The 26,104-nt window shown below is 52.2% G+C and overlaps 10 protein-coding genes across 10 annotated transcripts; 6 read left to right on the top strand and 4 right to left on the bottom strand.

The window, feature by feature from the left end:
- Nucleotides 1–1,493: 1,493 nt before the first annotated feature.
- Nucleotides 1,494–2,110, top strand: CCOS01_16215 (uncharacterized protein; the record flags this gene model as incomplete). The annotated part of the gene is made up of 2 exons (XM_060464352.1): nucleotides 1,494–1,618; nucleotides 1,834–2,110. The coding sequence occupies 2 exons, from the start codon at nucleotides 1,494–1,496 to the stop codon at nucleotides 2,108–2,110; spliced, it is 402 nt and encodes a 133-aa protein (XP_060305116.1).
- Nucleotides 2,111–3,790: 1,680 nt separating this feature from the next.
- On the top strand, nucleotides 3,791–5,295 carry CCOS01_16214 (uncharacterized protein; the record flags this gene model as incomplete). Its single annotated transcript, XM_060464351.1, has 3 exons — nucleotides 3,791–3,809; nucleotides 4,223–4,829; nucleotides 4,914–5,295. The coding sequence occupies 3 exons, from the start codon at nucleotides 3,791–3,793 to the stop codon at nucleotides 5,293–5,295; spliced, it is 1,008 nt and encodes a 335-aa protein (XP_060305115.1).
- Nucleotides 5,296–6,302: 1,007 nt separating this feature from the next.
- Nucleotides 6,303–7,610, top strand: CCOS01_16213 (uncharacterized protein; the record flags this gene model as incomplete). The annotated part of the gene is made up of 2 exons (XM_060464350.1): nucleotides 6,303–6,433; nucleotides 6,869–7,610. 2 exons carry the CDS (start codon nucleotides 6,303–6,305, stop codon nucleotides 7,608–7,610), a joined length of 873 nt encoding a protein of 290 aa, XP_060305114.1.
- Nucleotides 7,611–7,745: 135 nt separating this feature from the next.
- CCOS01_16212 (acyltransferase) lies at nucleotides 7,746–9,312 on the bottom strand (the record flags this gene model as incomplete). The annotated part of the gene is made up of 2 exons (XM_060464349.1): nucleotides 7,746–8,864; nucleotides 8,926–9,312. 2 exons carry the CDS (start codon nucleotides 9,310–9,312, stop codon nucleotides 7,746–7,748), a joined length of 1,506 nt encoding a protein of 501 aa, XP_060305113.1.
- Nucleotides 9,313–10,835: 1,523 nt separating this feature from the next.
- CCOS01_16211 (copper amine oxidase) lies at nucleotides 10,836–14,965 on the bottom strand (the record flags this gene model as incomplete). Its single annotated transcript, XM_060464348.1, has 7 exons — nucleotides 10,836–12,082; nucleotides 12,149–12,514; nucleotides 12,565–12,772; nucleotides 12,833–13,061; nucleotides 13,497–14,153; nucleotides 14,209–14,513; nucleotides 14,798–14,965. 7 exons carry the CDS (start codon nucleotides 14,963–14,965, stop codon nucleotides 10,836–10,838), a joined length of 3,180 nt encoding a protein of 1,059 aa, XP_060305112.1.
- Nucleotides 14,966–16,294: 1,329 nt separating this feature from the next.
- CCOS01_16210 (uncharacterized protein) lies at nucleotides 16,295–17,347 on the top strand (the record flags this gene model as incomplete). Its single annotated transcript, XM_060464347.1, has 1 exon — nucleotides 16,295–17,347. The coding sequence occupies one exon, from the start codon at nucleotides 16,295–16,297 to the stop codon at nucleotides 17,345–17,347; it is 1,053 nt and encodes a 350-aa protein (XP_060305111.1).
- A 398-nt stretch (nucleotides 17,348–17,745) lies between these two features.
- CCOS01_16209 (uncharacterized protein) lies at nucleotides 17,746–19,570 on the bottom strand (the record flags this gene model as incomplete). The annotated part of the gene is made up of 5 exons (XM_060464346.1): nucleotides 17,746–18,094; nucleotides 18,161–18,365; nucleotides 18,422–18,484; nucleotides 18,540–19,145; nucleotides 19,195–19,570. The coding sequence occupies 5 exons, from the start codon at nucleotides 19,568–19,570 to the stop codon at nucleotides 17,746–17,748; spliced, it is 1,599 nt and encodes a 532-aa protein (XP_060305110.1).
- Nucleotides 19,571–20,878: 1,308 nt separating this feature from the next.
- Nucleotides 20,879–22,668, top strand: CCOS01_16208 (major facilitator superfamily transporter; the record flags this gene model as incomplete). The annotated part of the gene is made up of 2 exons (XM_060464345.1): nucleotides 20,879–21,507; nucleotides 21,570–22,668. 2 exons carry the CDS (start codon nucleotides 20,879–20,881, stop codon nucleotides 22,666–22,668), a joined length of 1,728 nt encoding a protein of 575 aa, XP_060305109.1.
- Nucleotides 22,669–23,079: 411 nt separating this feature from the next.
- Nucleotides 23,080–24,403, bottom strand: CCOS01_16207 (uncharacterized protein; the record flags this gene model as incomplete). Its single annotated transcript, XM_060464344.1, has 5 exons — nucleotides 23,080–23,555; nucleotides 23,617–23,748; nucleotides 23,805–23,975; nucleotides 24,044–24,159; nucleotides 24,216–24,403. The coding sequence occupies 5 exons, from the start codon at nucleotides 24,401–24,403 to the stop codon at nucleotides 23,080–23,082; spliced, it is 1,083 nt and encodes a 360-aa protein (XP_060305108.1).
- Nucleotides 24,404–24,965: 562 nt separating this feature from the next.
- CCOS01_16206 (uncharacterized protein) lies at nucleotides 24,966–25,262 on the top strand (the record flags this gene model as incomplete). Its single annotated transcript, XM_060464343.1, has 2 exons — nucleotides 24,966–25,129; nucleotides 25,205–25,262. The coding sequence occupies 2 exons, from the start codon at nucleotides 24,966–24,968 to the stop codon at nucleotides 25,260–25,262; spliced, it is 222 nt and encodes a 73-aa protein (XP_060305107.1).
- Between the last annotated feature and the right edge of the window lie 842 nt (nucleotides 25,263–26,104).

The following is a 26,104-nucleotide window of genomic DNA, read 5'->3' as shown; positions in this document are numbered from 1 at the left end:
AACATGGGGCAATCTTGGATGAGGCAGATCAGATTGCCTTTGTTTGGTATCGTTCACTACAAACCCTTGCAAACTACGAGTGCCAACTTTCAAACGTCGGGCCGCGGCATGTCTATCTCAAAGATCATCAAGAAGGGGATCTTGGTTCTCCTGGACTGGCGCTTTCGGGCGATGGAAACGCTGCCTACCGATGTCTTGCACTTTCCGGATGTTTAGCGGTGAAGGTTGTCAGGTTTTGATTCTTCTCCGTGGAGGAATCATCTGAGCTCTTAATAACGAATCCCCCGCGACTCCTCGTTCCGCTGGTCTCTTCCTTCTTCACCTCCTATCCTTACTCTTATTCTCAGCCCTCATCAGACTGTTCTGCGTGGCCCCGGGGCCCAGGCCCAACTACCTTACTCAGTTCGGGCCTTGTTATCGCTCAGCAACTATAGTCGGCAGACATCGCCTCGAACGTCAGCAGGGATATCGTGCTCTCATGTTGCCTCCTTCCCTTCCTACCGGTCACCTTATAATCGGCCTTTCTTTCTCCCCCCTTCTTTATATCAGAATCCTCCGGGCCCACATCTATATCGCACCCACATGAGACACAACTCCACTGAGTATCCTGGCCGACTACGTGTTTTACGATATCGTAACACGACGCGAGATGGAGATCCGGAGCGGTCGTCTCCTCTCTTCTGGGACTACAGAACCTTCGGACTACGATCTGATCTGGATTCCAGTATACATTCGCTCCCATTCCTGTCAGCTTACTTTGTCCGCGCGCCTGCCTCGCTGTTTCATCCTGCTGCCATATACCGTGATCCGGCCTGGGTGACATCTGCAGCTTTTTGTTGCTGCCCTGTCGACTAAAACTCGGTACATGTGGTTGGGCTCCCTTTTTTGCGGAGTCGACAGAAGACTCCGGGCCCTCGCGAGAAAACACCAACGACTGAGGCGGCAGTGGCACCGATCGGACGACACTGGAGGGACATGAAGCGGCATGCTATAAGCATATCACCCTCCTCGATTGGTAGAGTCTCCGCGTATGCCCCCCCCCCCCCTCCCTAGAATCTTGAGGTCCGTCGTACTCTTTCTGACCTTTCTCATCCCACAGATGTGGTCTGGTTTCTGGGATCTCATTTTTCTTGACGTTCTTGGTCGGCACTATACCCCGAGCCCTTTTACAGGTAGCAGACGCGGTACATCGCCTATGTGGTCAGCGCCTTCCTTCGTCCGGACAAAGTCCTCGTTCACGCGCGTTCAAGCAGATGTGTGCACTGCCTCTTGATCTGTCCAAGAGTCGAGATATTTTCGGTGCATACCTATCTCTATGACGTGCTATAACGTCTCCTTTGTTGAAGGATCGAGCTGACAGATGAAGTAGTGTTTCCAAGCCCTCGATATTCCGGCATATAGCTGTTTCCCACAGTCTTTGAGGCCGTCTAGTCTGGTGTCACGCACGATTTCGCCGAGTACGACATGATCGCGCCCCCTTCAACTACCCCGAAATGGGACGACTGTTGAACAGATGTTTCTATACTGGGCCTGTTGTTGATGTCTATTATTTATCAGCGAACGCGCAACACCAGTACTTTGACACGAAGGAGCGACGTGCGATCTCATGTGTCAGCTGGTTCCTCGAACGCAGACCTATATGTTCACGATCTCGTCGGGTTTGACGGAAGTGGTGGGATGGCCGCTCTTCATCTGGGAACAGAACATCAGGCCACCTCAGCCAAAGGCATCCGCCAATGCTCTGGGTATCACCATATTCTTCGCCTTGCCTGAATGATCCGTGTCCGGCTGCCGTATCGTTCCATCTTCTGGCGCCGCCCTAACTAATGACAGCGGCGACCCGCTACCGGAGGAGTTCCATGATCTGGTCAAGCTGGTTAGCATGGCTGTCAAGAAGGATGCGAAGGCCGGCACTGTGGTGGCGAGGTTCTACGAGCTGCTCCTCCTGGTTAAGATCTTCAGGGCCGAGTCGGAGATTGAGAAGCTAGCCAAGACCGAATTGCGAGGCGCTGGTGAAGGAGTTCCTCAAGAAGGGCAACATCACCAGAGGCCAGGGCGACACCAACGCGAAGCTACTAAAGACGGCCATGCAAAACAGCTTGAACCTTGACCTGAAATAGTCCTATGGACTGAAATCTCGGGCAAATCGGGTAATAATGTAAAACTGTTCGAACGGCACAGTCTCATGCTGGTGGGGCCCTTGCTGCTGTGGTTTCCTCTTCGGCCACTTCTCTCTGTATCTATTGCGTACCTTTTGATCAGTTCGTCGACAGAAGCGGCAGTTGAATAGTGAGTCTACACGTCTTGAGAGCAGTGCCATGAGCTAACGTTGTTGTCAGGACGCAAGCCCACCATTCCGATTGCGATGGGCCACGCTTGGCTTCGCCTAGACTACGGCCTGCTGTTGAAGGAATTGTGCAGGCTCAGCCAGACGCTCTTCGTTGTTGCCTGGGACACAGGCGACGGGATACACCAATTGCTGCCGACGGAGTTGACGCGACACCATCTCCCGCCCTTATATTCCACACAGCTAGGAGCATCATCGTGGATGCTATTTTCCGTTTGGGCTTCTTCGGGAGACGCATCTAGGGTGCCAGGAATGATTGGAATCTATCGATACTGCCTCGACCGTCATTGAGGGCAAATTTCAGGTCAGCGCAAATGGTGATTTCCTTTCTAGGAACTCGCTCGGCATGTTTGAGGCCGTATACGAAATCTTTGACAATCACTTGAAGGATCGCTTCGAGGGATTGGCCTTTGTGGACCGGGCAGCTCATTCTGTTCTAGCTATCTCAGCTCTAGGCCATGGGCCCTGGAGCCCGAGATGGAGTTGGCCTCAACAAGCCAGAGGTCTGTCAGGAGGGCTACCTGTTCTCGGCGGTGGCCCAGTGGCTGATCGCGCACCCCGAGGACTTCGCCGACGTCGACACCATGAGCTCCATTGCTAAGCGCTGGAACACGACCATGGCTATGACGAGAGACATTCTGGTGGGTAAGCCCCCGGAGCCCGATCCCGTGGTGGCGGTACGAACACTTGGAAAGACTTCTCACACCTCCGTGCTCCGTTCTGCCCAGCTGGGTTGCGGGCTACCGCAACGCAATCCTGATCGACGATGAGCACGACGTCGTCGAGATAGCAGACGACATGGATGTCGACGTTGTTTCCATCCCGTCCACCGATAACGATGCCCCCGAGGAGAATCGACGCGAGAGCGCTGGAGGACGAGATGTCGTTGCCGCCGTACTCCCATCCATGCACGTCGACGGAGCGGCCCAGAGCGGCGAAGACGCACAGCACCCGGGCGCGGAGCCCCTCGCGCCCATCCAGCACCCGGCCCGTGTTTCGCACGACGAGGGAATGGTGACGGGCCCCGAGGAGAATCGACGCGAGAGCCCTGGAGAACGAGATGCCGTTGACGGGGGCTTGTATAAAGCAAGCAAGAGCCACTTCGTCGGTTTTTTTCTCTGCCGCAGAGTATAAAGACATGCGTCGTTGCTGGGGGGAGACTACCAGTTTGAAGCAAAGCTAGCGAATCAGTAGCATGCTGTCAATTTCGGAGACTATCGAGGAGAAGCCCTTGGCACGAAGTTCAACGCAGATCACCACGATCACACACACCTTTTCTCTCCCACACTCCCAACTATTATTATTGTTCCAGCGGTGAGATGACTTTCATTCACTTACTCGACCTGCCGGTTATCTACCTTATGCGGCCACTCCGACTACGGAATATCCCTTTGACTATCGTTCATTGTCGTGCCGCTGCTTCTCAGCCCTTATATCTCGGCCATGGGCCCCACGGAACGAGGTGCTTTCCGCATGGCGTCGATCATCAATCTTGGATTATTTCAACGTTCTGGCCTCCCGCGTCAACTCGAGTGAGAACGTCCAACGCCACGAGCTCTTTCGGGCGGGTCACTGCTTGTGTCACTGCTCGTGTCTGCCGTCCATAGCAAGGTCGTCGCGCGTGTTGAACGTCGCCCCTGCGCTTTCGCCAACCCACCACATCGATATTGCCACTTGGATCTTTTGACGATTCCCAAACATCATCTGCACGGGCACCGTCTCCCACTGTACATGGCTGCTCCCGTAACAAGAGCCCCGTCTTCAACTAATCACTTTTCACGGACACGCCGGAAACCCACGTAGCCGTGGTAGAATTCTATCACCAAATACATCGATATTGGTCGGAAGTACACGAACCAAGCAATCAACAACTAGGACCTCATGATTTCCTCGGAGCGCCTCGGGCCCTGCTGCTGGACGTGCTCGTCCTCAGCTGCCAGCCCAGCCGGCTGAAGAGGTCGATGAAGACGATATCGTCGGCGCCACGAGTGCCTCTGGTACCCCCCATCGGCCCTGACCTGACCGAGGACCCGAACGAGGGCCATTTCGAGCTTCTCGTCGATGTCTCTGAGGAGATCGACCGCAACGTCCCTACGCGCATGGCGGTCTCTCACGCGAAGGAGCTTCGCAACGCCCAGGTCCGCATTATCTATAACCGTCGGAAGACCGTGGTTAGCCTCGCCTCCCCCGCCCCCGCCCATACCGGTGTCCCCACAGAGGACGATTTCGATCTCCCTGTCGCGGTGTCGCAGGAGGTCGATCGCGAGGCACTCACGAGCATGGCCGTCTCCTTGGCCAAGACCCTCCGCGGGATGAACGTTCGCGTCATCTCTAACCGTAAGGAGGTGATCGTTAGCATGGCCGACAAGGCCATCAAGTTGTCGGACGAGATCTTCTATACCCTGTTGTACTGCTTGAAGAAGAACTTGATGGCCATGGTGAAGGGAGCTCGAAACCTGGACAGCATCATGTCCGGCTTCGAGTACTACGGCAACTCTTAGAACCCCCGCGTCCTTAGAAACCTAATCTGGGGTATTAGCGTTATCTAATCGTATACCGACTATAGCGGAGCGGCCGTTATCCGCCTCAACCTCACCCGGGTTAAGGTATATAATAACTATAAGTACCTCTTAAGGACTCTAGATTCCGACCGGGAGTCCGCCCTCAAGGCGAACCTCCTCGAGGAGTTCAAGATCCTCAACGGCGGGCCCCGTCGCCCTGGGCAGAAAAACGACACCGTTGCCTCGAAGGTGCTCGAGAAGCACTTAGGCATCTCGGCAGACGATGTTCGCAGGATCATCGAGGCAGCCAAGCTTTCGTGGATCCTCGCCTCCGTCTGGGGCCGTGACAGTGTCATGCCCCCCCCCCCCCCTCCCGAACAAGAGCGGGTATGTTTACATCGTCTCCTACGTCCAAACCTCATACCTAGCAATACACTAGATGATTGACTTCCCCGTCGAAGCTTTCACCGACGATACCATCAACCTTACGAAACCACTACCATTCGTTCTCACTATAGGCCATACCAGGGGCCCGCGGAGGCAATCGGCTACGAGTTCATCCATTGCTGTCACACACCTGAGCGCCCCTCAGACTAGTGAAGCGCCCATAGCCGTCGTAGCGAGTCAGCAATACTGCCCTGGGCCCGATTCGAGTTGCGAGACACACGAAAGAGCGGGCCGGGTTGTTCTAACCCTCGCGGCGGTCGCATGAAAGAGTTCATGCTCGACCCTCTTAAGCTTGCTTACGGTGGACTTCAGCTGCCATAGGCTGCTCCGCGTCTGCACCTTCTTCCCCCGCTTCGAAGGCGCCAAAACCGTGTTCCGCGTCACCTAGTCAAGATGGAAGCGGGCAATGTAAGTGCCCGTCTCGTCTTTCATCCTGGCCAAGCCGGTCTACGGACCCTCGGTGTCTGGACTTCCGTTTATCTCGGAATATCGCGGATCGTCGGATCATCTGGGGGCTACAACGAGAACGTATACCAGCGGCCCTCAAGCGACTGCCTATGCGCGTCTATGGTGTGACCGATCGGGTCAACAACAAGGATGATAGTCCCGCTTATTGTTGCGTTCCTCTTGAGTATATACCACCCCTGGCAAGATTCCTCACATCACACCTGCTGTCGCTCCTACGGGATTTCTATAATGTCCTTGGTGCTCTTTAGCACTTATGAGCAGTGCAGTGCGGCCCGCCACGGCTTCCCCGGGACCAGGTACATGGTTCACTTCTGCGGGCGATTCCAAGGAACAACGCAAAACATCAAGTTAGTGGACATATCCAAATATGTTGGGCTTATTCGAGGAGACGGCCGAAGTGATCGCGGGGGTTAGCGAGCACCACGTCATCCAAGTCAGGAAGACATGAGAAGAGCCGATGTTGGCTTGCTCTTCTTTCTTTCCTCCATACATGGAAGTCATCTTTCGCGCTATTAGCGTCGACTTAGCAAGATATTATCATGGAGGACCACGTCACCCACTTTCTCCTCGACCTCAAAGACATTGATTTCACGTTGAGCGTGACACCGGCGCAACTGTGGCAAGCAGGAGGTGGACAGCATGTGAAGATCTCCGTGATCGAAACCCACGGGTCAGAGCTCGCCGGCAGCGATCTTGGGATTTCTTGCGAAGCTAGTCATGTATGGGTGCTTTGCCAATCAATGGTCGGGTAGGTAGCGGATCGATATCTATCAGAGACTCTTTGCTAGACGCTCACATGAGCCTCCAGACGTGGAAGATTTGGACATGTTTGGCCACTGTATATCCGCTCATGCCCATGAAGGCTATTGGCGATGTAGTCACACTAGCAGCTGCTGATGCTACTGTCCGTCTCCATCATCCAGTTACTGCAGCTGGGTAGACAGCATGGAACTGTGCCGTACAATTGGCCCCTCCGTTTACTTTTACTTCTGAGGGATCGTTGGCTTTGGCCAATTCTTCACCAGCCAATTGGCTGCCCTGCTGACGCGCATACCAACACTGTGTCTCTGGTTTCGAGCATGCCGTCTTGAATCATCAACCCAAGCCGGGCCAGCGGGTTGCCCGATACCAGCGGCCTCGTCAAGGCTAGGGAGCGAGAATCCTCCGACAAGGCCATGAACACGGTGTCTGTAGAGGACCTGTTGGGTATGGAGTGGGCCGACGAAATCCAGGTGGCTTGCTTTGCTCAGCACGTCCACTCGGAAAATTACCTTTCTTCGGTATCATCGTATGTCTCGAACCCTGTCACTAGCCACGGACTGACAGCTAGGTTCTCAACTACGATTATAATAGGCTGTGTGGCTCTTTGTGCTGCGGCTTCTTCGAGTTGGGTTGGGAACTATCCCGAGTCGACTACACTATCGGGCGACAGCGGAGGTACTCCGCGCAAGCCAGGTCTGAGCAGCGCGAGAAGAAGGACGATGAACACTGATACTATTCTCATCGACAAGTTTGGGACGAACAAACGCGACAACAGAGAAGGCGATTCACCTTCTTACGACGCGCACACGCAATCAGTCGGGGTGCGGGTGTGGTCAGTATCTAGAATCAATCGTTCGCAGACCAGTCCCATCCGTCACGTCGTCGTTCTCGAAATCGAGAACATCGATCGCATCTGTCAAGAACACGTCCTCAAGACTGCTAGCCCTGGTATGGGTGGCAGTGGAGCTCTATCGGAATGTCAACCTGGAGCCCTCAACATCGACCACAACAGGGCTACAAGCCAAGAAGATCACCATAGGCTCGGATTTCATACCATCCATCACAGGGCAAATCCGAAGAACTGAAGACTCAAGAGGTATAACAGAAGACGCTGTAACGATTGACTAAACGCCGTCAATATACATGTAATTTCTAAAGAACCAACAGACCAACGCTACAAGATCATGATTCTAGATAGTCTCAGAATGAACACTACCGTACTACACCCCCAATTTCGTAGTCAACCAGCGTGCAAGTCGAACGCACTTCTGATCAATAAATCTCCAGTGCAAATCTCCGAACCACAAGGTGAGCACAATTACCACGGTAAAACTGCAAGTCCAAGCCACACCGAGAGAATACCCGGCGTTCTGCATCGCGAACTTGAGACCCAAGCCGAGGAAAGACCTCTCAACAGCCCAGTGAACCAGATACATGCCGAAGCTGACCTCGCCCAGGTATAGCACCCAGCGCGCGTTCAACAAGCGCTGCAAAGGCGGCAGGTTCTCTAGGGATGTTACCAGTATCATGGCACCGACGGCCGGGAAAGTGCGCGCCGGGTCCTGGCCGAACGTGGGGAACATTTCGAGCCACCCGTATCCCACGGCATTGAAGGTGTGGCCATTGATGGGGTAGCCTCCTAGCCAGAGTGAGAATACAAAGACCAGCCACCAGCTGTACGAAGCCGTTCTCTCAAGTGAACCCTCCAGGCTCGGTAGCTTGTTCCGCAAATGGCGGATGTCAGCAAGAGCCATGCCCCAGAGAAAGAGGCAAGGCTGCCACATGTCTCCATCCGCGCCGAGGGTCCAGAAGAAAACGAAAATGATCGCCACCACAGATAGCCGGGCTAGGGGAGATACCCGTGCCAGGGCCAAGCAGCACAGGAACACGAGAATTGATCCCCTGAACTCAACCGACAGTGTCCAGGCCTGAGGCAAGAAGCTGGCGGTGGTGGTCTGAGTTGTGATGATGATGAGATTTTGCCATACCAAGACGAGAAGCGCCAAGATGCCGGTGGCTGGGGCTGCCTCAGGATCCCTGCTTCCGCTATTGTAGTACAATCCGTATGTTTTCAAGACGAGGACAATGAAAAGGAGGGGAATAGTCGGGAAGAATAGCCGCATTCCGCGGCGGAAAACGCTCGATGGAAGGGACCCAATGCAGGCTTCAACTTGTCCACTGTGAGCCTTCTTCAACGGGCTATATGTGAGCACAAAGCCGCTGAGGACAAAGAAGATCATGACGCTCAGGACTCCGCAGTGGATAAGTCGGATGAATGGGAGTTGCAAAAAGTAGTGATTGTTCGCATCCTCTCCCCAACCATGGTTGATGAAAACGAACTAAACACCAGATTATCAGCCATCTTCTCATAATGGTACATCCCGTTCAATGAATGCTCACATCATCAGTGTAGTGGAGGATAATGACGACCATTGCCGCGATGCCACGGAGGCCGTTCAGGTACGACGTTGAGTGGGAATCAGGGACCACGGAATTTTCGTCCCCATGACCGTATGCGTGGGCCACGAACGATGGCACCAAGGTCCAGAAGATGCGTCGTGCATGGGAGCGGCGGAATCGAAACCAGCTCCTTCTGGTGTACTCAATTGGCTTTTCTTCTTCGTACGAAAGTTCAGACAGATCTGCCGAAAGATCTGCTTCCTCGTCTTCAAGGAGTGGCTCGTAGGACTCGCCCGCCTGCTCTCCCGAGAACCAGCCACGTACAGTGTCGGCAGACTCCTTGGAGAGGACCTTCATGGCCGTGCCGAGCTCGCCTTGGTTCAGCATCTCGAGCTGTATTATACAAAAGGGATTGAGAGAAGCAAGGCAAAGAGGTCGTGGCGAGGAGGCGGTCTGGTTTGAAAAGAACTGTTCGAGAGGTAGTATTGTTGCGAGTCTCCCGGATTTCTGCAGTGAATAGGCTTCGCGATTTATAACTCAAGACTTGAGGCTGCGATGTATGAACCCTAGCGAACAAGCTGTGCCGATAAGAAACCGAGGCAATCAGGAATGGGAATGCCAAGGGAGGAGGGCGAACAGGGCCGGATGAGGAATCGCATCCGAATCGGAACGCCGCTCACCAGCGAGTGGTCTGCCCGAGACTCGAGGCAATGCCATGAGAGGCCACAAGATACATCAGCATTCCCAATCATATATAGCTGTGTCTCAGTCAATCCCAAAGATATTCAAGCTTCGACACTAACAAAGGGGGCTTCCAGATGGCACTCATCGCAGTCAGGATCGTAACCCGATATGTTCAAGCCTGGGTATATCAATAGTCGGACTTTGCCCAGGACAGAAGAATGAAAACAACGACCCGGCATCATCGCAATGTTTACTTTCGAATGCATGAGTTCGACCTTTCTGAGCAACTAAGTTGTTGAGCCTGCACTAGTGTATTCATGAGGCTAATCGTTCCGCCCGCGCCACCATGCTTTTGGGTTGTGAGACATGGGCGGTTAAGTCAGGGGCCAGGGAGATCTCGGCACTGATGGGGTTAGTCGCCGTTACACACATTTGGGAGAATCCATTGCGAGACATTCCATACAAAACGTGTTTGTTACACGATTTCGACCCCCTACCAAGCTTGCGCGAGGAGATTCGCTGCCACGCTAGAGGGAGTGTCGTGATCTCATGAACAACCCCACACCCACATTCCACGATCCTCTGTGCCTGCCAATAAGCTACGGGAGTTGCTTACCGAGTGGCGAGGACCATAGTCTCGGCCCGCGACAAGCAAACATTCCGATCATAGGAGGACAAGGTTGAGAACGCAATGCTCAGCTCGATGCCGATGGGATGCATCACAAGCATCAAGACAACGACAGAAAGATGGCTACTGTTTTCAAGTCCTGCTATTCTCATTGCATGGTACCATTATCTCAGCCGCAAGTCACAGAGTTGGAATCCGCAGTTCCTTGGGCTTGGCGTGAAGAATTTCAGCCGCAAGCCATGGTACCACTCTCAAGCCGGAGCTTCGGAAGCACCGTCGCAAGTGACCCGATGAATCTAGCCTCTGTCCACATGCACGATAGACTAAAAGTTTAAACAAGGGCCAATGTCTCCATACCAATCATGATATGAAGAGGTCGGTTTATAATCTTTGGTATGCAGTGTTATCATATCGCCCCTGAGAGACATCCCTTAGATGGAGGTGGAAAGTCCCCTTTTTTGATTATAGGTAATCCTCGGGCCCTTTCCTTTGCCACAGCTATTGAACACGGAAAGAAATGATCTGATAGTAGGTAAACATGTGTTCTAGAGAAACAGTGGCTTCGCTGGATGGAAAAGTACATGCAAGAATCTGGCGGCTATAGCTTCGATGCTGCAGCAGGGCCGTCGCAACCACAGCCGTCAGCATCCTTTACCGCCTTGCTAGTTTCTATCAGAGTGCTCTTGTTGAAACTCTGCTCGCTAGGAGGCACATCCAATGCGGGGTTCTTGTCAAAGAAGTTGACAGGCTTCAGATGTACCTTGAGAATTTCGACCGGCATGACGGGGAAGTCTTCGATTCTTGGCACATGGTTGATGCCGAACTGCACCCAGACGACAATGTCAGACTCGGCAGTCAATGTCTCATTTCGCTCAGACCAGCCCCTAACACCGGTGCCTCCACGAGACTGATTGGTATACCAACCGCCGGCGTAAAGCTCCCGGTCTCGATGTGTTGTGACATAAATGTTGTGGTCCGCGAACTCGGCGCGCTTGTAGTTAAAGCTGTCGTTATCGCTCATCAGCTTCTGGAAAGGCGGCGCCATGATCTTGTAGGCCACTGGTTTCCCGTTGATGGGGTTGAGGGAATTGGGGTTGGTGATCTTGAACGTGCGGTTCACGTCAAAGTCAAGGTCAAGACCCGATGTTTTCTCCACGACCTTGTCGATGACTTCGTACCCTGTGCCGTGGGGGTTCCAGTTGGGATCTCGCGGCATTTTGTGCGCTTCCGAGTACACCAGCTGGTTGGTGTGTCCATCGATCATGGGGTCGACACGCAGGGAGAAGATGTGTTGATGGTGTCCCGCGAGGACACCAGGGTGGACAACGGTGCCGAAAGACGTGCCGACCTTGTCCAACTCATGGTCAATGGGCTGTGTTGATAGAATGCCGGTAGCTCGGACTTCGTAAGTCACCTCACCCGCCTGATTAAACAAGAACATCAGGATGTACTCATAGTTGGAGACCGTAATGATGCTCTGAAGCACTAATTCGCGAGATCGGACGAGCGCGGCACGTCCTGTACGGTAGTTGGTGTGCTTCCAGCCAATGCCTGCATCTTGCTCGTGGATGCAGATGCAGTTATCTCTGGACTCCGGCTGACCGCGGTCATCGGAAATTACACCACTGAGGTACTGAATGCTTCCCAGGCAGTCACAGCCCAGCTGCAGGTTGTTGGCAGTGGCTCCCGCGCCCGCATCACCGAGATCGAAAGCGGCTTTCTTATGGAAGGGATGGCGCGGGTCACCATAGGGCACACTCATCTCTGAGAGCGACAGTCTGTAGAATAGCGGACGACCGTCATACTTGACGTTGTACAACACCATACCTTCGCGCTGGTTGAAGCCTGGAAAACTCCGTGTTAGCCACTATTCCCGGCCATTTCATTCTCCCTCAAGTACGCTTTACATACCGATGAAGAAACTCCACTTCTGCCACTCGAGCACATTTCCGGTCTCTCCCACGGGCGTGACGGTGAAACTCGGTCCCTCGGGTTGAACAACCTGCAGAGGCTTGAGGTCTTTCCGGAGGTTTTGGGCTTCAGGGATGTACTCGTTTCCTGGCTTAGGCGTGTATGGGCTAAGGGGCTTGATGGTGTTGTCCGCACCGGTGGGAAGAATGTCAATGCGGATGATCTTGTACTCGTTGCATTCAACCACAGGCAGAATTGGTAACGGGAAAGCATAGTGATTAGAGTCGGGTTCGGATGAGTTGTTGGGGTCTCTCATATAGAGAAAAACTTGATATAGACGGGCATCATCGTTGACACCATCAGATCCTGGTGGAACTTAGTTGTGAGAAACACGATCACTTAGTTTAGACACCCACCGTAGATCCACGGATCAGCGCAGACGACTGTGCCTTCAGGTAGCTCGAGTTTTTTGATCTCGGCAAGGACCTTGGGGTCCTCGAGTGCAATCTTCTCGACCAACTGAGCCTCATCATAGTCGACGTTGCCGTGGACATTAGCACCAAGCTTGAGGTTGCTCTCAACCTTTCCGCTTGTCAGATTGACCACCGCTTCGTGGAAGAGATCCTATGATGGGTCTTGTCAGTATTTGTCGGAGCTCAAATAAGCGAAGCCTGGATGTCGTACCGTTCCCCGGATGTAGTACGCAAGGAAAGCCCTGCGGTCAGGTTGAGTCGCAGACAGTCCCTTGTCCTTTGCGTCCAGGTAAGGTGCCAGTTCTCCCTTGGCGGGTTCACTGAGAGTCACCACCTTGAACCGAAGAGAAACAGATGTTGGCCAAGCAGTCTGGATCACTTGAGCTGCGGCTTTGATCTCCGCACCCGAGAGGGGGCAGAGGGGGTGTGGTGCTGACATGCTGGAGATAGGCATTGTAGTTGAGGGGTTGTAAATGAAGAGACTCGAGATGATTTCAAGCACAGATGAGGGGACAGAAAGGTTTTATAAACGCAGTCCGGTAATGTGTGGATGTGTGGATGTTGGCGGCACCGTTGTTGCAGGCCTCAAACCGGGGCGGGAACTCTCCTCCTTATCGGACCCCGTTGCAGCGACGTAAGTTCGGCGCAGGTGATCCACATTTTAGGAGTGGCGCTTGACCCGCATGTCCCATCCGGGTATAAGCGTCCTGCAGCTTCGTTCCATGCTGTCACGGCACCTTGGCATCGCTGCTTATCACCAAGTACATGTATCATCCTTGTCCGAAGCTGTGTCCCTGGGCTCCGGTGTGTTGCCTTGACTTTCGTAGATGTCTTTTGGTCTGGGCTAAAGGAATAGCCAACTATCTTCCAGTGACCAGAGATAGTTGAGCCAAGACTTTGCCATCTTCTCATCATCGTCTCGGGCCCAGATCCTTTCCAGCATCTCAATGGCATTTCTAACATTGTAGCAACACGACGATATCCAGATATTCCTGAAGATTTCCCGTACCATAATCTTGAGATCGGCCGCTTGGATCTCTGCCCCAACGACAAAGGCCGGCCACACCAGGCTCTTCACATGGAAGTCCTGGGCTGAAATGGAGAGCATATGGAGTATGCCGGATCGAGTTACCCCTTCGAGATACAGGTCAGAGAGATTATGCCCTTGATCGAGCAGCGGCCCTACAATGTGAGAGGCGTATACTTCGACCGCCGCCTTGTAAGCGTGCGCAAGGTGCGATCGCGACTGATAGTGCTCCGGATCTGGGAAATTCTCTGCCCAACCAGACGGCGAGAAGTTGTCGAGACCTTTGCACAGCTCATCGACCTTCAACTGCTCTGCCTCAGAACACGTCGAGAGTGATCGCATAGAGTTGATGACGGAAACTAGGTACAGCAGCTCGGCAGGACAGCCAACCCAAGTTTGATCTTCAGACTGGCGCAAGATCCTTAGGAGAGACGGATCAAGGGATGCGAGTTGCTGAGCGAAAGAGCCCTTTGCTGGCGCCAGTGTTGCGCCGATGATCCCAAATCTACGAGGAAAGTTAGGAGTGAATCCACGCAAGAGCTTTCAGGAAGTGCCCTTACGTCGTGTAGGCTGTGTCAAAATATTCCAGCCAATGATCGGTTCCAATACTGCGATTCTGAAGGGTAGCTTTCCGCTGTTGGAGTATTTCACCAGCACCTCCCAGGTGATGCTCCCATCCACGGCTGCCAAATTCAACCACGTCCATGCAGACAAATAGAACGATAGCTGCCACTGCGGCATCGTTGTTTGTCACATCGTCGTCCTGGATTTCTATCTTGAGATATTGCAAGGCTCTTTGCTTATGAGCTAGAGCTACACGCAGTGAGGGCGAGAAGTTTGGCTGCCTCAGCTGCCAGTCGCGTCCCTGTGACTTATGCCACAGTGAATTATTCTCAACTTCAAGAAGCCTTCTTTCCGCACAGGAAATTTGCATCTGGCTGATGACCAGCCGATGAGAGTAGTGAAAGGCCGAGATTGCGATCATCGCATGGGACAAGGCATGACTTCTGGACATAAGCGGCATAAGGGATAAGAAAGGATTACTGGATGTCTGGTAAACGACACATTCCTTGGACATTTCCATGTCAACTAACACAGCATTGTCAGCGCCTTCACCGTGGGATGGTTTCGTTCTGGGTTACAGCTTACAATAGCGTATGTACTTCCGGCAATCAACTGACAAGTCTTGCAGGTCAGGATCGATGAGAGACCATGACACGTCAAGTGATGCCGGCAGTGCTTCGCGCAAAGTGTCCCGAGGGTGTCCCACTGCGAGACGGCCAGACTGACAAGGCCTTGCGGCGATAAGATCATCATTCGGTTCTTGATCTGCGTCGTATGTGGCCTTTCCCATCATCTTGCCTCGGCTGGCCACACTATTGGTCCACACCAACTTCTTCGGTCGATCATATCCTTGACACCGAAGCTTCAAGGAGGTACAGCGGAGGCAAGTCGGAAGGAGTCTGTCACACTTGGCCCGCTTCTGCCGACAGGTCCAGCACGAATTGGAAGCGTGGGACGCGTCTGGCATGATGGATGGAACATCGTTGGTTGGCTGCCGAATGTCTTTAATGTTGGATGTTTGCGTGAAGTTGGGTCCGGGCGAGGTGTGGAGGCCGCGGTGGTGAAGGTTGAGGGGCGGGGTGTTTTTCTTATCAAATGGCAGACCCGGCGGATCGGGAGGCCGGCAGGATATGCGATCGGCGCTAGGCCTCATCGGGAAGCCAAGACGCGGCCCTGGTCACAACCCCAGATTCGTCCCTCACAGGCTCACCCTGATCTCGCTGGGGCTTCAGAGTTTGGGGCCTGAGACTCTTCCCGATACCAAATGTGAGCGATTTCTGTGTCTTTTGGTCAACGGAAAACTTTACAATTCATGCATTGGCAGTTTTCTTGAGGGTACGGTGGATCATTGTGAGTCTTTCATAGACCTCCATCGTGGAAGGCCTCAATCAGGTACAACCCGCCCTCGACTTTGCACTTGTCCCAAAAGCCTTATCATTGAGGATAGAGGAAACTTGTTCTGTTCATTCTGATACCAGCGTAGCAGTTATTATCAAGTCTGCTGGTTCATTCAATTGACCAAGTACATCCTTGTGCAGAGGCCGGATCCGCTTCCCCCGACTTCCGCCGCATTCGGCTCCGTCCTACCAAAGCCACTCGCAGTCAACTTCCAGTCCAGCTCATATGAGCATTATTCAATCCGCAAAAGTTCTCAAAATCTAACAAACCATTGGAGTTTCCTACCATCTGGAAGATGAAATACCGTGGTTTTGCGGCATCTCGCTTCGCAAAGGTAATCGCCAATTCCCCGCATTTACAATGATTCTTGAAGGGCTCATTGGTCAATACGAAAATCCTCAGTATTTCTCGTATTTTCGGGACCCTCTTCCGGGCCCCATCTTGACCGGACCGGGTCGGCCTTCCGATGCGGGGCATTGCCGTTGTCCAGCCTGCGCCGGGTGACATTCTGCGGACGCCTATATCGGAGGGTACTGGCACTGAAATTCGGCTACTCATTTCAGACGTATCCTGCCAAAAAAAACTGATTCACCGAGGAACCTAGACTGACGTTTAGTCTTTACCTTTTCGAAAGCACCAGAATAATCTGTTTGCCCAAGGTCGCCATCCGCCCTGGCATTCACGATGTCTACTAGTGAGAAGTGCCCTTTTTGGGTCGAGTCCGAGGACTGGCATACTGCCGGCGAACCTTTCCGTATCGTGGACAGGCTGCCAAACGGTTATCTACCCGAGGCCCAAACCGTAGCCGATCGTCGTTTCGCAGTCATCAAAACTCCTGGCCACCCGTTAGATGAGCTTCGCCAATCACTATGCCACGAGCCCCGCGGCCACGCAGACATGTACGGAGGTTTTGTCACGCCGCCTGATGACTCTGGGGCTCATTTTGGGGTCATGTTCTGGCATAAAGACGGATTTTCGACTGCATGCGGGCATGGAACCATCGCCTTGGGATACTGGGCTGTCACAAAGGGACTCGTCGAAGCACCCAAGGATGACGGAGTTGTCGACGTCATTATCGATGTTCCTTCTGGGCGCGTGGTTGCCAGCGTCGGCGTCAAGCAGGGCATACCTGTCTATGCCGACTTTGTCAACGTGTTGAGTTACCAACTTGTCAAGGACCTGGAGGTCCAGATTCCGTCTCATCATGCAACTATCAAAGTCGACCTTGCCTTTGCTGGTGCAGTCTACGCTACGCTTGATGCATCTCAGATCGGACTAAAGGTGGAGCCTGGCAGCCATCAATACCATATCAAACTTGGCAGAGAGATCAAAGCATTCATTGGTGACAAGGCCAACTATGGCACCTACGATCTCTATGGCGTGATCTTCTACAACGAAGAAGGCGATGTCAATAACGAGCAAGACGAGGTGAAACAACGAAACGTCACCGTCTTTGCTGATGGACAGATTGATCGTTCTCCATGCGGTTCGGGTACCTGTGCAAGGCTTGCTGTGCTGCTTGCGCAGGGCAGGATAGCACCGGGTCGCTCCAAGCTTATGCACCGATCCATCGTCTCTACTCGCTTCCAAGCCGACATCGTATCCGAAGAGACAAGTCCCGTGGAAGGCTTTCCTGCCTGTGTTCCACGCGTCCGGGGTCATGCCAATCTAGTTGGGCGGATGAACTTCTACATCGATCCTTCTGACCCGGTTTACCCCGGCTTTCTTCTCCGCTAAACATCGGGCTTTCCAGATCCCTTCAACGGCTTCGGACCCATTTTATGAAGCTATCGCCGCGCCGGATTCTGTCTAGCAGTTGAGCAAGTTGCGCGAGGCGAAGACTTCTTCATGGCGCTGTCGAATCAAATGCGGACGCTACCGACAGCCATGTGAGTTAAAGCAATTCTGTAGCCTATGCTATCGACGCCGCGGTAGAAATTTTGCTTATCTGCACATTACTTGAGCTAAATGACGCTGCGCTGGAAGTAAGTTTCATAGCAACCGGAATGACCGGCGATCGTCGATTGTATTAGTTCAACTAAATATTGATTAGGCATGATCATTTTGACCATGTTCTACGATATTGAATGTCCCTTACGAGTCATCGCATCCTGTTTCGTCCTCTGCTCAAGTCATCAAGAGTTATTGCCAGTCGCAACTCCCCAGAAGTATCCGCACCAACTTCCCAAGATAAGCACGATCAATGCTACAAAGCAGCTCTTGGAGATGAGTCTGTTCTTCTCGCCATTCTGCCCGTAGAACCTCTCCTTCCTGACGTTGAGGATCTCGCCACGCGCAATGCGCAGTTTGCGTGTCCACTGAAGGTGTCCCAGGTCGACGGACTTCCAGGAAGCAAACGTCAGGAGGAAAGAAACGACCACCGAGATTCCAGCAAGAATGACGTAGACAATAGTCACCTTGTCGTAAGAGTTATTGTCGTTGTCTTGGATGACGCCAGTAATGACGCGGACGACAATGTTCATCCTGAAGAAGAAGCATCATGTTAGCTTGGACCGGGCATCAGGGAAAGTTTTGAGCAGGAAATATTACGCGTTGTTCATCGTGATCTTCAGAGCATATGCTGAACCAAAGACGGTTGAGTCCCACATTGACGTGCGGATACTGTCAATAATGGTGGCTGGTCCAAAGCAGTAGGCGAAAGCGAAGACTCCGAAACTCGCAGCAGTGCCCTGGGTGGTATTGGCGAAGCACACGAGCAACATGGAGGTAAACATTCCAATGCCACAGAAGACCACTAGAGGGCTATGTTAGTTACAAGACCTCATTTTTGTGGAATCGATCAACACTTACAGACTGAGATACGGTTACCGTAGAGGTCAAGGAAGACTCCCAGTAGGGGAACAACGAAGAATCCTACTTATGTTAGCTGACTGAAGGGCACGGGGAAAGCGGAAGAGCAAATACTTACCGGCATATTGCAACGTAGCGCTATACCAACCGGCAGTGATGGAGCTTGTGCCGAAGCGCTGCTCGGCGAGCTCGGTGGCGTTCTGCAGGAAGACAATGGCGGTACTCGTTTCGAATAATGAGAAGCCCATGACTGCCCAGAAGGCCCACGGTAACTCGAGGACCTTACGCAACTCGAACTTCTTTGTCTTTTCCTTCAATCTCTCGCCGGTAGCAGGGTCGCTGACGCCGTGGAATTTGCTATTGGCAACCTTTGTAAACCAGTAAAACACGCCCGTCATGACGTTCGTGAAGAGATTCATGAAAACGGCAACCCAAAATACCCAAGCGAAATCTCCCGTCTTCTTGGCGATGATATTGGCAGACGACTTTCCAGCAAATGCACCAATCTTGCCAATGCCGAGCTCGAAGCCTAAAGTCGAGGCAAAGCCGTTGCCGGGGGCAAACCAGGACGAGAAGACTTTGTATTGCGCCACTTGAGTCGCAATATCTCCGAGGGAGCGGATAACTCTGCCCGCAATCATAAACTTGTAAGAGCGGGTCTGAGCTGCCGCTGCCACAAGAATCGAGCCGGCTGAGTAGAGGAAATTGCCGTATAACATGGCACCTAGCTGTCTGTCAGTAATGCTTGTGTCAAGATTTCTGATTATTCGTACCTGCGCCACCAATCCTATCCGTAACAACACCGCTGAGAAGCATCAGAGCTGTAACCATAAAATCCTCGCTCGCTTCCAAAAGGGAGAACTGCGTGTTGTTGATCTTCATCTCCTTCTTCATCGTTGTCTTCATGGCACCGCTGAGGCCGGAACTCCACTGAGAACCAAATCCAATAGCAGTCACCAACACAACAGAGGCCAGCTTCCATGTCAAAGGAACTGGTCTGAGGCTGCTGTTGACCGAGACTTCGTCGCTATCCGGGGACGCGGAGACAGCGGTTGTAAAGCCCTGCTTCTCGTTTTGACTTGTCTCAGAGACATGGTCTGCGGGAGCTTGCTCGGCATCCCGAGGGGGTGGCACTGCTTCGGCAGCCATTGCTTAGGTGTTGAGGAGGAGAAGAGGTTCAGCTGAGACCGTCCGACTGTGGAAAAACGTAAAGTGTCGACTGTAGAGCGAGAGACGATGTCAATATTTGACGAAGTTTGGTTCTTATAGCATGGTTTACATGAATGTCACTCCGAAATTGACCGATGGACAGCAACGGAGGGTCCTAACCCCGACTACGCGTCTAGGGTCGCAAGCCGTGGATGGCCCTGCGTCCGTCAGGCGCTCCCGCTTGGTAACTGGGTGGCACCACGTGCGGGTGAGCAGGCGATGAACTTGTCTAGTCCGACGAAGGCGCATCTAATCAATCAGATTAGATCCACAGTTCGCCGAAATCAAGGTTGCAGAGACCCTTCGATTCATGAATCTGCAGGAGCTAGACCCGGTGACGACAAGGTTGGACCACCAAACTGGGAATATGATGAGTCTCCTTGGGCCGACAAAGGAGGCAAAGCAAGCCAAAGCGCTGTCACTGAAAAAATCTGTCCCGGGGATTGCCCAAAGTGAGTAGCGGCGGCGCAAGAAGTGGAGGTCCATCTTCTCCAAGACGCCAATAAGCATTGTTCTACTGTTTGTGCAGAATTTCTCACAGTGATATTTCATGCAGATCCAAAATCCCTGCCGTGGCAAGGGAAGTCTTGAAGTCTAAATCGCGGTAGTTTGGTGTTGGATGACATTCTGGAGCAACTGGACTTTATCAGATCCTAACACAGAGTACTGGGTTCCCTGAATAAAACCTCGCTGATTCCCGAGGAAAATAGGTCGCAAGCCGGAGGGAAACAGCAGCTTTCATATACTCACTGACTGAACCTAACTTGCATGAGCTAGATACGCATAGTTTCCTCTTGTTCTTCATCTTCAACAATAGGTCGAACGAGGTGACGTCGAAGAACGGACGAATCACAGCTTGGAAACAGGTTGCATGGTTCCTCGGTGATACGACGTTATCCCGCTCGGCTCGAGCGAGCGAGCCTGCCAAGACTGCTACGCGGCCAACATCCGTCAAACAACCACGCTTTAAACGTCTTTTTCACGCCCATCTGGACCACTTCGGAATCAACAAAAGTCGATCTATCGAGTGAGTGGGAGCCGACCTAAAAGTGCATGCATCTTGCGGGACTTTTGATCCCTGCACGCGTTCCTTGGTGTGGGCGCGCTGGGGTTGGAGCTAACGTGGATTGATACGACAGAAGGCACATTTGATCTAGAAGCTCACCTTGCAGCTTGCAGCTTGCATTTCTTTGCCGCCATTGGAACCTTCTCCGTTATTCATTGTGGTTTTATTTTATCAATAGAAAAATGGCGAGGCCGGACGATTCCTCGGCCCCAAAACGCCCTCGCTCGAAGGCAAGTTCGCAAGGGAGACGCAACAGTCGAGACCAACATCAAGATGACGACGTAGTTGTCAATGATGAGACACCACTTCTCAAAGCCAGTCATTCCAATATGGCCGTTCCCTCGTATCAGACTCCCGACTTGAGTCTCGTGGCTGAGACAGAAGCACCCCAACAACCAGTGTCTTGGATGTCAATGCCCAAGAAGTGGCAGCTGGGCATGGTCGTCTTTGCCCGCCTAGCCGAACCGCTGGCTGAGCGGTCACTTACATCGTACCTCTTCTATCAGTTGAAGTTTCTCAGTCCATCTCTACCAGACTCGGCAATTGCAAGACAGGCCGGTCTTCTCACTGCCGCATTCGCCGCTGCCCAGTGTGTAACTGGCATGTTATGGGGACATGTGGCTGACAGTCCTCTTTTTGGTCGAAAGCGAGTCCTTCTCGTGGGGCTGCTGGGAACTTGTATCTCAGCGATCGGGATGGGTCTATCTACTTCCTATGCCTCTGTGGTGTTCTTCCGTGTTCTAGCTGGAGCACTGAACGGAAACGTAGGTGTTCTCAGGACCATGATTTCGGAAATTGTTGAAGACAAAAGGTATGCGTGACCTGATACCCCTTTCAGTTGTGGTCGCGTGATCAGTGCTAAAAGGCGAACAGGTACCGATCTCGAGCTTTTCTTCTACTTCCAATGTGCTTCAACGTTGGCGTCATCATTGGACCTCTTCTAGGTGGATTTCTTGCCGACCCTATTGAATCTCTACCCTCAATCTTCGGGCCGGGATCCTTCCTCGGTGGTGAAGATGGAGTCGAATGGATGATACGATTCCCATACGCTCTGACAAACTTTGTTTGCTCAAGCATCTTGATGATTGCGGCTTTGGGAGTCGTCCTCGGGCTGGACGAAACGCATCCACTCCGGCGCCATCGCCGAGACCGAGGCCGGGACCTTGGACGTTTCCTTCTCAGAAAGGTCTTTAGAATGGAAAGCCCGCCCAATGACTATCATCTCGTTGGCAATGCAAACGAGCCGGCCGAAGCCGGAGACGTTGAGGACCAAACTTCGTCCAGCAAGCCCGTGGAAGACAAGGGCCGGGCGCCTCTGCGTGCTATCTGCACCCGCAACGTTATCTTGACGCTGGTTCAGAACTTTTCCTCGGCTCTCCACGTTTCTGCCTTCAACTCCATACTGTTCGTTATGCTACCAGCACCCCAAGCAGACAACACCAATGCTCAACTTCCATTCCGATTCACAGGTGGTCTGGGTCTGTCATCCCAGAAGGTCGGCTTTGCTAACACAGTCATTGGAGCTGTCGGTCTTCCCCTCCAAATCCTCTTGTTTCCCTGGATCAGCAGTAGGCTCGGTGTCCTACAGTCCTACCGCACATTCCTCCCCTTCAGTGCGCTGGCGTACTGCTCGCTGCCCTATCTCGCCCTGTTGTCGAATAAGAGCCCGCTCTTGTGGCCCTTTTTGTCTGTCATCTTGAGTGCACAAGTCATGTCGAGAACGTTTGTAGGGCCGGCAACGATCATGCTGGTCAACGACTCTGCTCCGCACCCTGCCCTACTAGCCACTGTGCATGGTGTTGCATCGAGCACTTCAGCCGCAGCTCGCATGCTTGGACCTACTATCGGAGGAACTGTCCTCGGCTGGGGACTTAGCAACAACTTTGTTGGTGCGCCGTTCTGGGGCATTACGCTTGTTGCTCTTATCAACTGGTCTTTACTCTATGTAGTGAGGGAAGGAAACCCCATATAGAGTCAATAGATGTGGTATTGGCAGAACTACTAGCACTAGAGGCGGTGTAGAAACCTCTGCCCATACCTTCACTAGACATACACGTCCCCAATAGATGCAGTACTGCCCATCTCTGACTCGAACCGATCAGGGTCATGTTACAGTGTCCATCGCTCCAACCATGTGCTCCTTTCGCTGGCCATCATTCTTGACCTAGACCGTATTGCTGACGCTAAACGCTTGCATAGCCGACTCCATCCTGTTCTCCGAACATGAATGGTATGGTATCAGATCTCATCTCATAACGTCTCTCTATCAACAACTTGAAAAGAACGTTGACCGACAATGCATCTCATTCGCTTAGATTAAACATCACTCAAAAAAGATTGCGTGGAAGCCTGTAAACTATCGCCTATCCCAAAACTACTAAACTCAACTCGCGATGATAGTGAACACCGTTTTCCCAAGGCCACCTTTCCCGTTGTACACAGTTGTACACGCCTCTCTCACGCCATCGATATCCCTAAAGTTGACTTTACAACCAACAACAGGCAGGACGTCTCCTTTTTCTGCATAGAGAGCCAGTGTTTCCAAGTCTTTGGCATTGGGATCGAGGAATAGGTACTCATATTTGACACCCCAGCGTTTTGCACGTGCCTTCCGATACGAATCAACCATATTCAACACCATGCGTGCAAACCACGGGAGACGTGGGCCATCTGGCCTCTTCATCACGCTAGATTGTTGGAGCTGAGTACCGGAGGGCTGCGTAGCGATAGAGACAATGACACCTGTAGACGGAGTCATGAGATGAAGAAAAGACATAGAATCTCCAGTTGTGTCTAAGATGAAGTCAACGGATCCACGAGGAATGACCTGGGTTACGTCTTCCTTAATGTAGTCGATTACTGGATTCTGGTTAGGTATCACTCTCTGTTCAAGTAGCTAGGCAGTTCGATTGAGGCTCACTTTGGTCAACCGTGCCTTTACCAAGCAACTCTGGTACTTTTTCTACCTTTGATGTTGAGACGGTGGTGATCACTTTGCCGGCATTGAAGACGTTCTTGGCGATCTGACACGCATATGCGCCAGTGCCGCTCACTTGTCAGAGTATCATTAGCAATTTATCTATGTAGAGTTCGATGAATCTCACTCACAGCCAGCTGGTACGAAGACCGTCTTGCCTGACAATGATCCCTCGTATCGTCGCAAAGTTTGTAGTGCGGTCATGCCTGCCAATGGTAACGAGGCTGCATCATCGAAAGACAAATTCTTGGGTTTGAGAGTAACGTAATGTTGTGAACATTTGGCGTATTCACTCCATGCCCCTGCAAGTATAGTATCTTAGCATCTACACCATTGGTCGGTCTATCGCAGTTTTTGGGCGTATACATACCTCGACTTGCCTCCGGTAACCGCGAGTAAACCTCGTCGCCAACTTTGATGCCTTTGACATCCTGACCCACTTCTGTTACGGTTCCTGAGCAATCATAGCCAATTTGATATGGGAATCTGTTTTATTGATATCAGTTGACAAGATCATCGCTTGACCAGGGTTCTCAACGAACTTCTCTTTGACCGCAAGCTTGAAGACTCCTGCTGCCTTCTTGACATCTACGGGATTGATACTCGCTGCGTGAACACGGAATACCACATCGGTAGGCTCTATTACAACTGGCTGAGGGATCGTGGAAAGCTCATATGCGGACGGGGCGCAAAAGCTTGGTGCCGTAACTGCCAACATTGAGGACGTCATTGTGCCAAAAGCCGGATAAATAGTGTCTTTGCAACAAAATCAAGTCGCGATAGAGCTTGTTTGTTTATATACAACTAGCAATGCAGCAACGAATTGTGTGATACCCGAATCCCGTTCGACATTCCGCCCACGACGTTGAAGTTGACCGGAGCAATAATTGAGCCGGGCAGGAGGCGGAGAGATGAGTATCTGTTAGGGGACGTTTCTGGTTGCCCTTAGTCTAAAAGCGGAAGCCGCCTGCTTTCAGTTGGGGCCAAAAAGTTCTGCTCCACTCCGTAGACCTGGACCGTTGCCAGTGGGCGAACCGATCACATAAGCGAAAAACTGGATAATAGGTTCTTCGATGGGAGACCACGATATCAACGGATTAAATATTCCGTTATATTAGAGCCTGAATCCCGAAAAACTCGGAGTGTGCACTACCTCAACACTGTCGTGAATCTTAATTACGTGCAAACTCGTAAACGCACTTCGCATGCGCTTCTCATCGAAGCACTCGACATCGCCTCTCTTTCGTATTTGCTTGGAGAAGAACAACTACTTCTGTTAAGTAATTTACTAGATGGAGAAGACCTACGCCCTCAAGTCAAAATTACCCTTATTCAAACCCGAAACAGTGGAAAGCTATAAAACGATGCTTGTATCCACAGCATGCGGTACGGAGTATCAGCTGCGGGTGATGCGTGCATGCAGTCTGGTGCGGCTGCGACTAAGTTTATCGATTGTGTATGCCTGACCCAGCATCCGTGTCATTTGAACACATGAACTGGTGGGTCGCGTAGCTAAAACTTTGGTTCATAGGGCCTCTCTTGAAACCAATGATAGGGAGATGGCCTTTGTAACAACCCCGATGCTCTAGGCAATCACCCTTATTGATTGTCACAACTACTTCTTCTCTGTCGTCACTAAGTCGGGCTCTCGAGCCTCATTGCTCGCCGATCCCAAATGACAGCCCGGTACAAGATTTTTGAAGATACATCTAGCCCAAAAGCTTCGACATATCGCGAAATTTGAAGCGGTAAAGTTCGAGACCATACCAGTTCTGGCGAATAACATGATGATAGTGAAGGTCTAGGCAAACACAGAGGGCACGGGTAAGCATATCTATCTCCCGTTCACTTCTCTACTCGCTCAATAAACTTCGCGCGAAAACTTCCGCTGATCTGTAGCGAGACGCAACTTGGTAGATCGAGAGCCGGGTAGACGCCACGTGGAGGTCTCTAACAGTAACCAAACCCCGATTTTGAAGAGGCGCCTTGAAAAAGATGACCCATCTCTGGCCGGGGGGGGGGGGGGTAGACCAAGCCCGCCTTCTAAACCCGAGATGCAGGAACCAAGATCGGAGAAATTTTCGCGCCATGGCCAAAGCGGGTTAAGTACCTGCAGCCGTTGCCCTTCAACACGATCATACGAATGGGAGGTGAAGAGATATGCGCAAGGGTCGAGACATCAGACATGAATTCGCATGTTGATGTTGTGCCTCGGGAGCAGCTCAGCGGGATTCTACATTGTAGCTGTCGTTCAACAGCTCTTTACCATAACAAATCACAAGTCCTTATCTCTGTTGACTGGTGAGCAAATTTGTATGTCACTTGGCACATCGTAAAGGCGACAATGTCCACTTTTTAACAAGTCCAGCCCTTGAATAAAAACGTACAAACCGACGAGTACGCCCAATAGAGAGATTTCAGGGACGTAATA

Source organism: Colletotrichum costaricense, assembly GCF_030867565.1.
Source record: "Colletotrichum costaricense strain IMI 309622 chromosome Unknown Scaffold_28.1, whole genome shotgun sequence".
In the NCBI taxonomy this organism is placed as follows: domain Eukaryota; kingdom Fungi; phylum Ascomycota; class Sordariomycetes; order Glomerellales; family Glomerellaceae; genus Colletotrichum; species Colletotrichum costaricense.
This window is presented reverse-complemented; position numbering and strand designations above follow the sequence as displayed.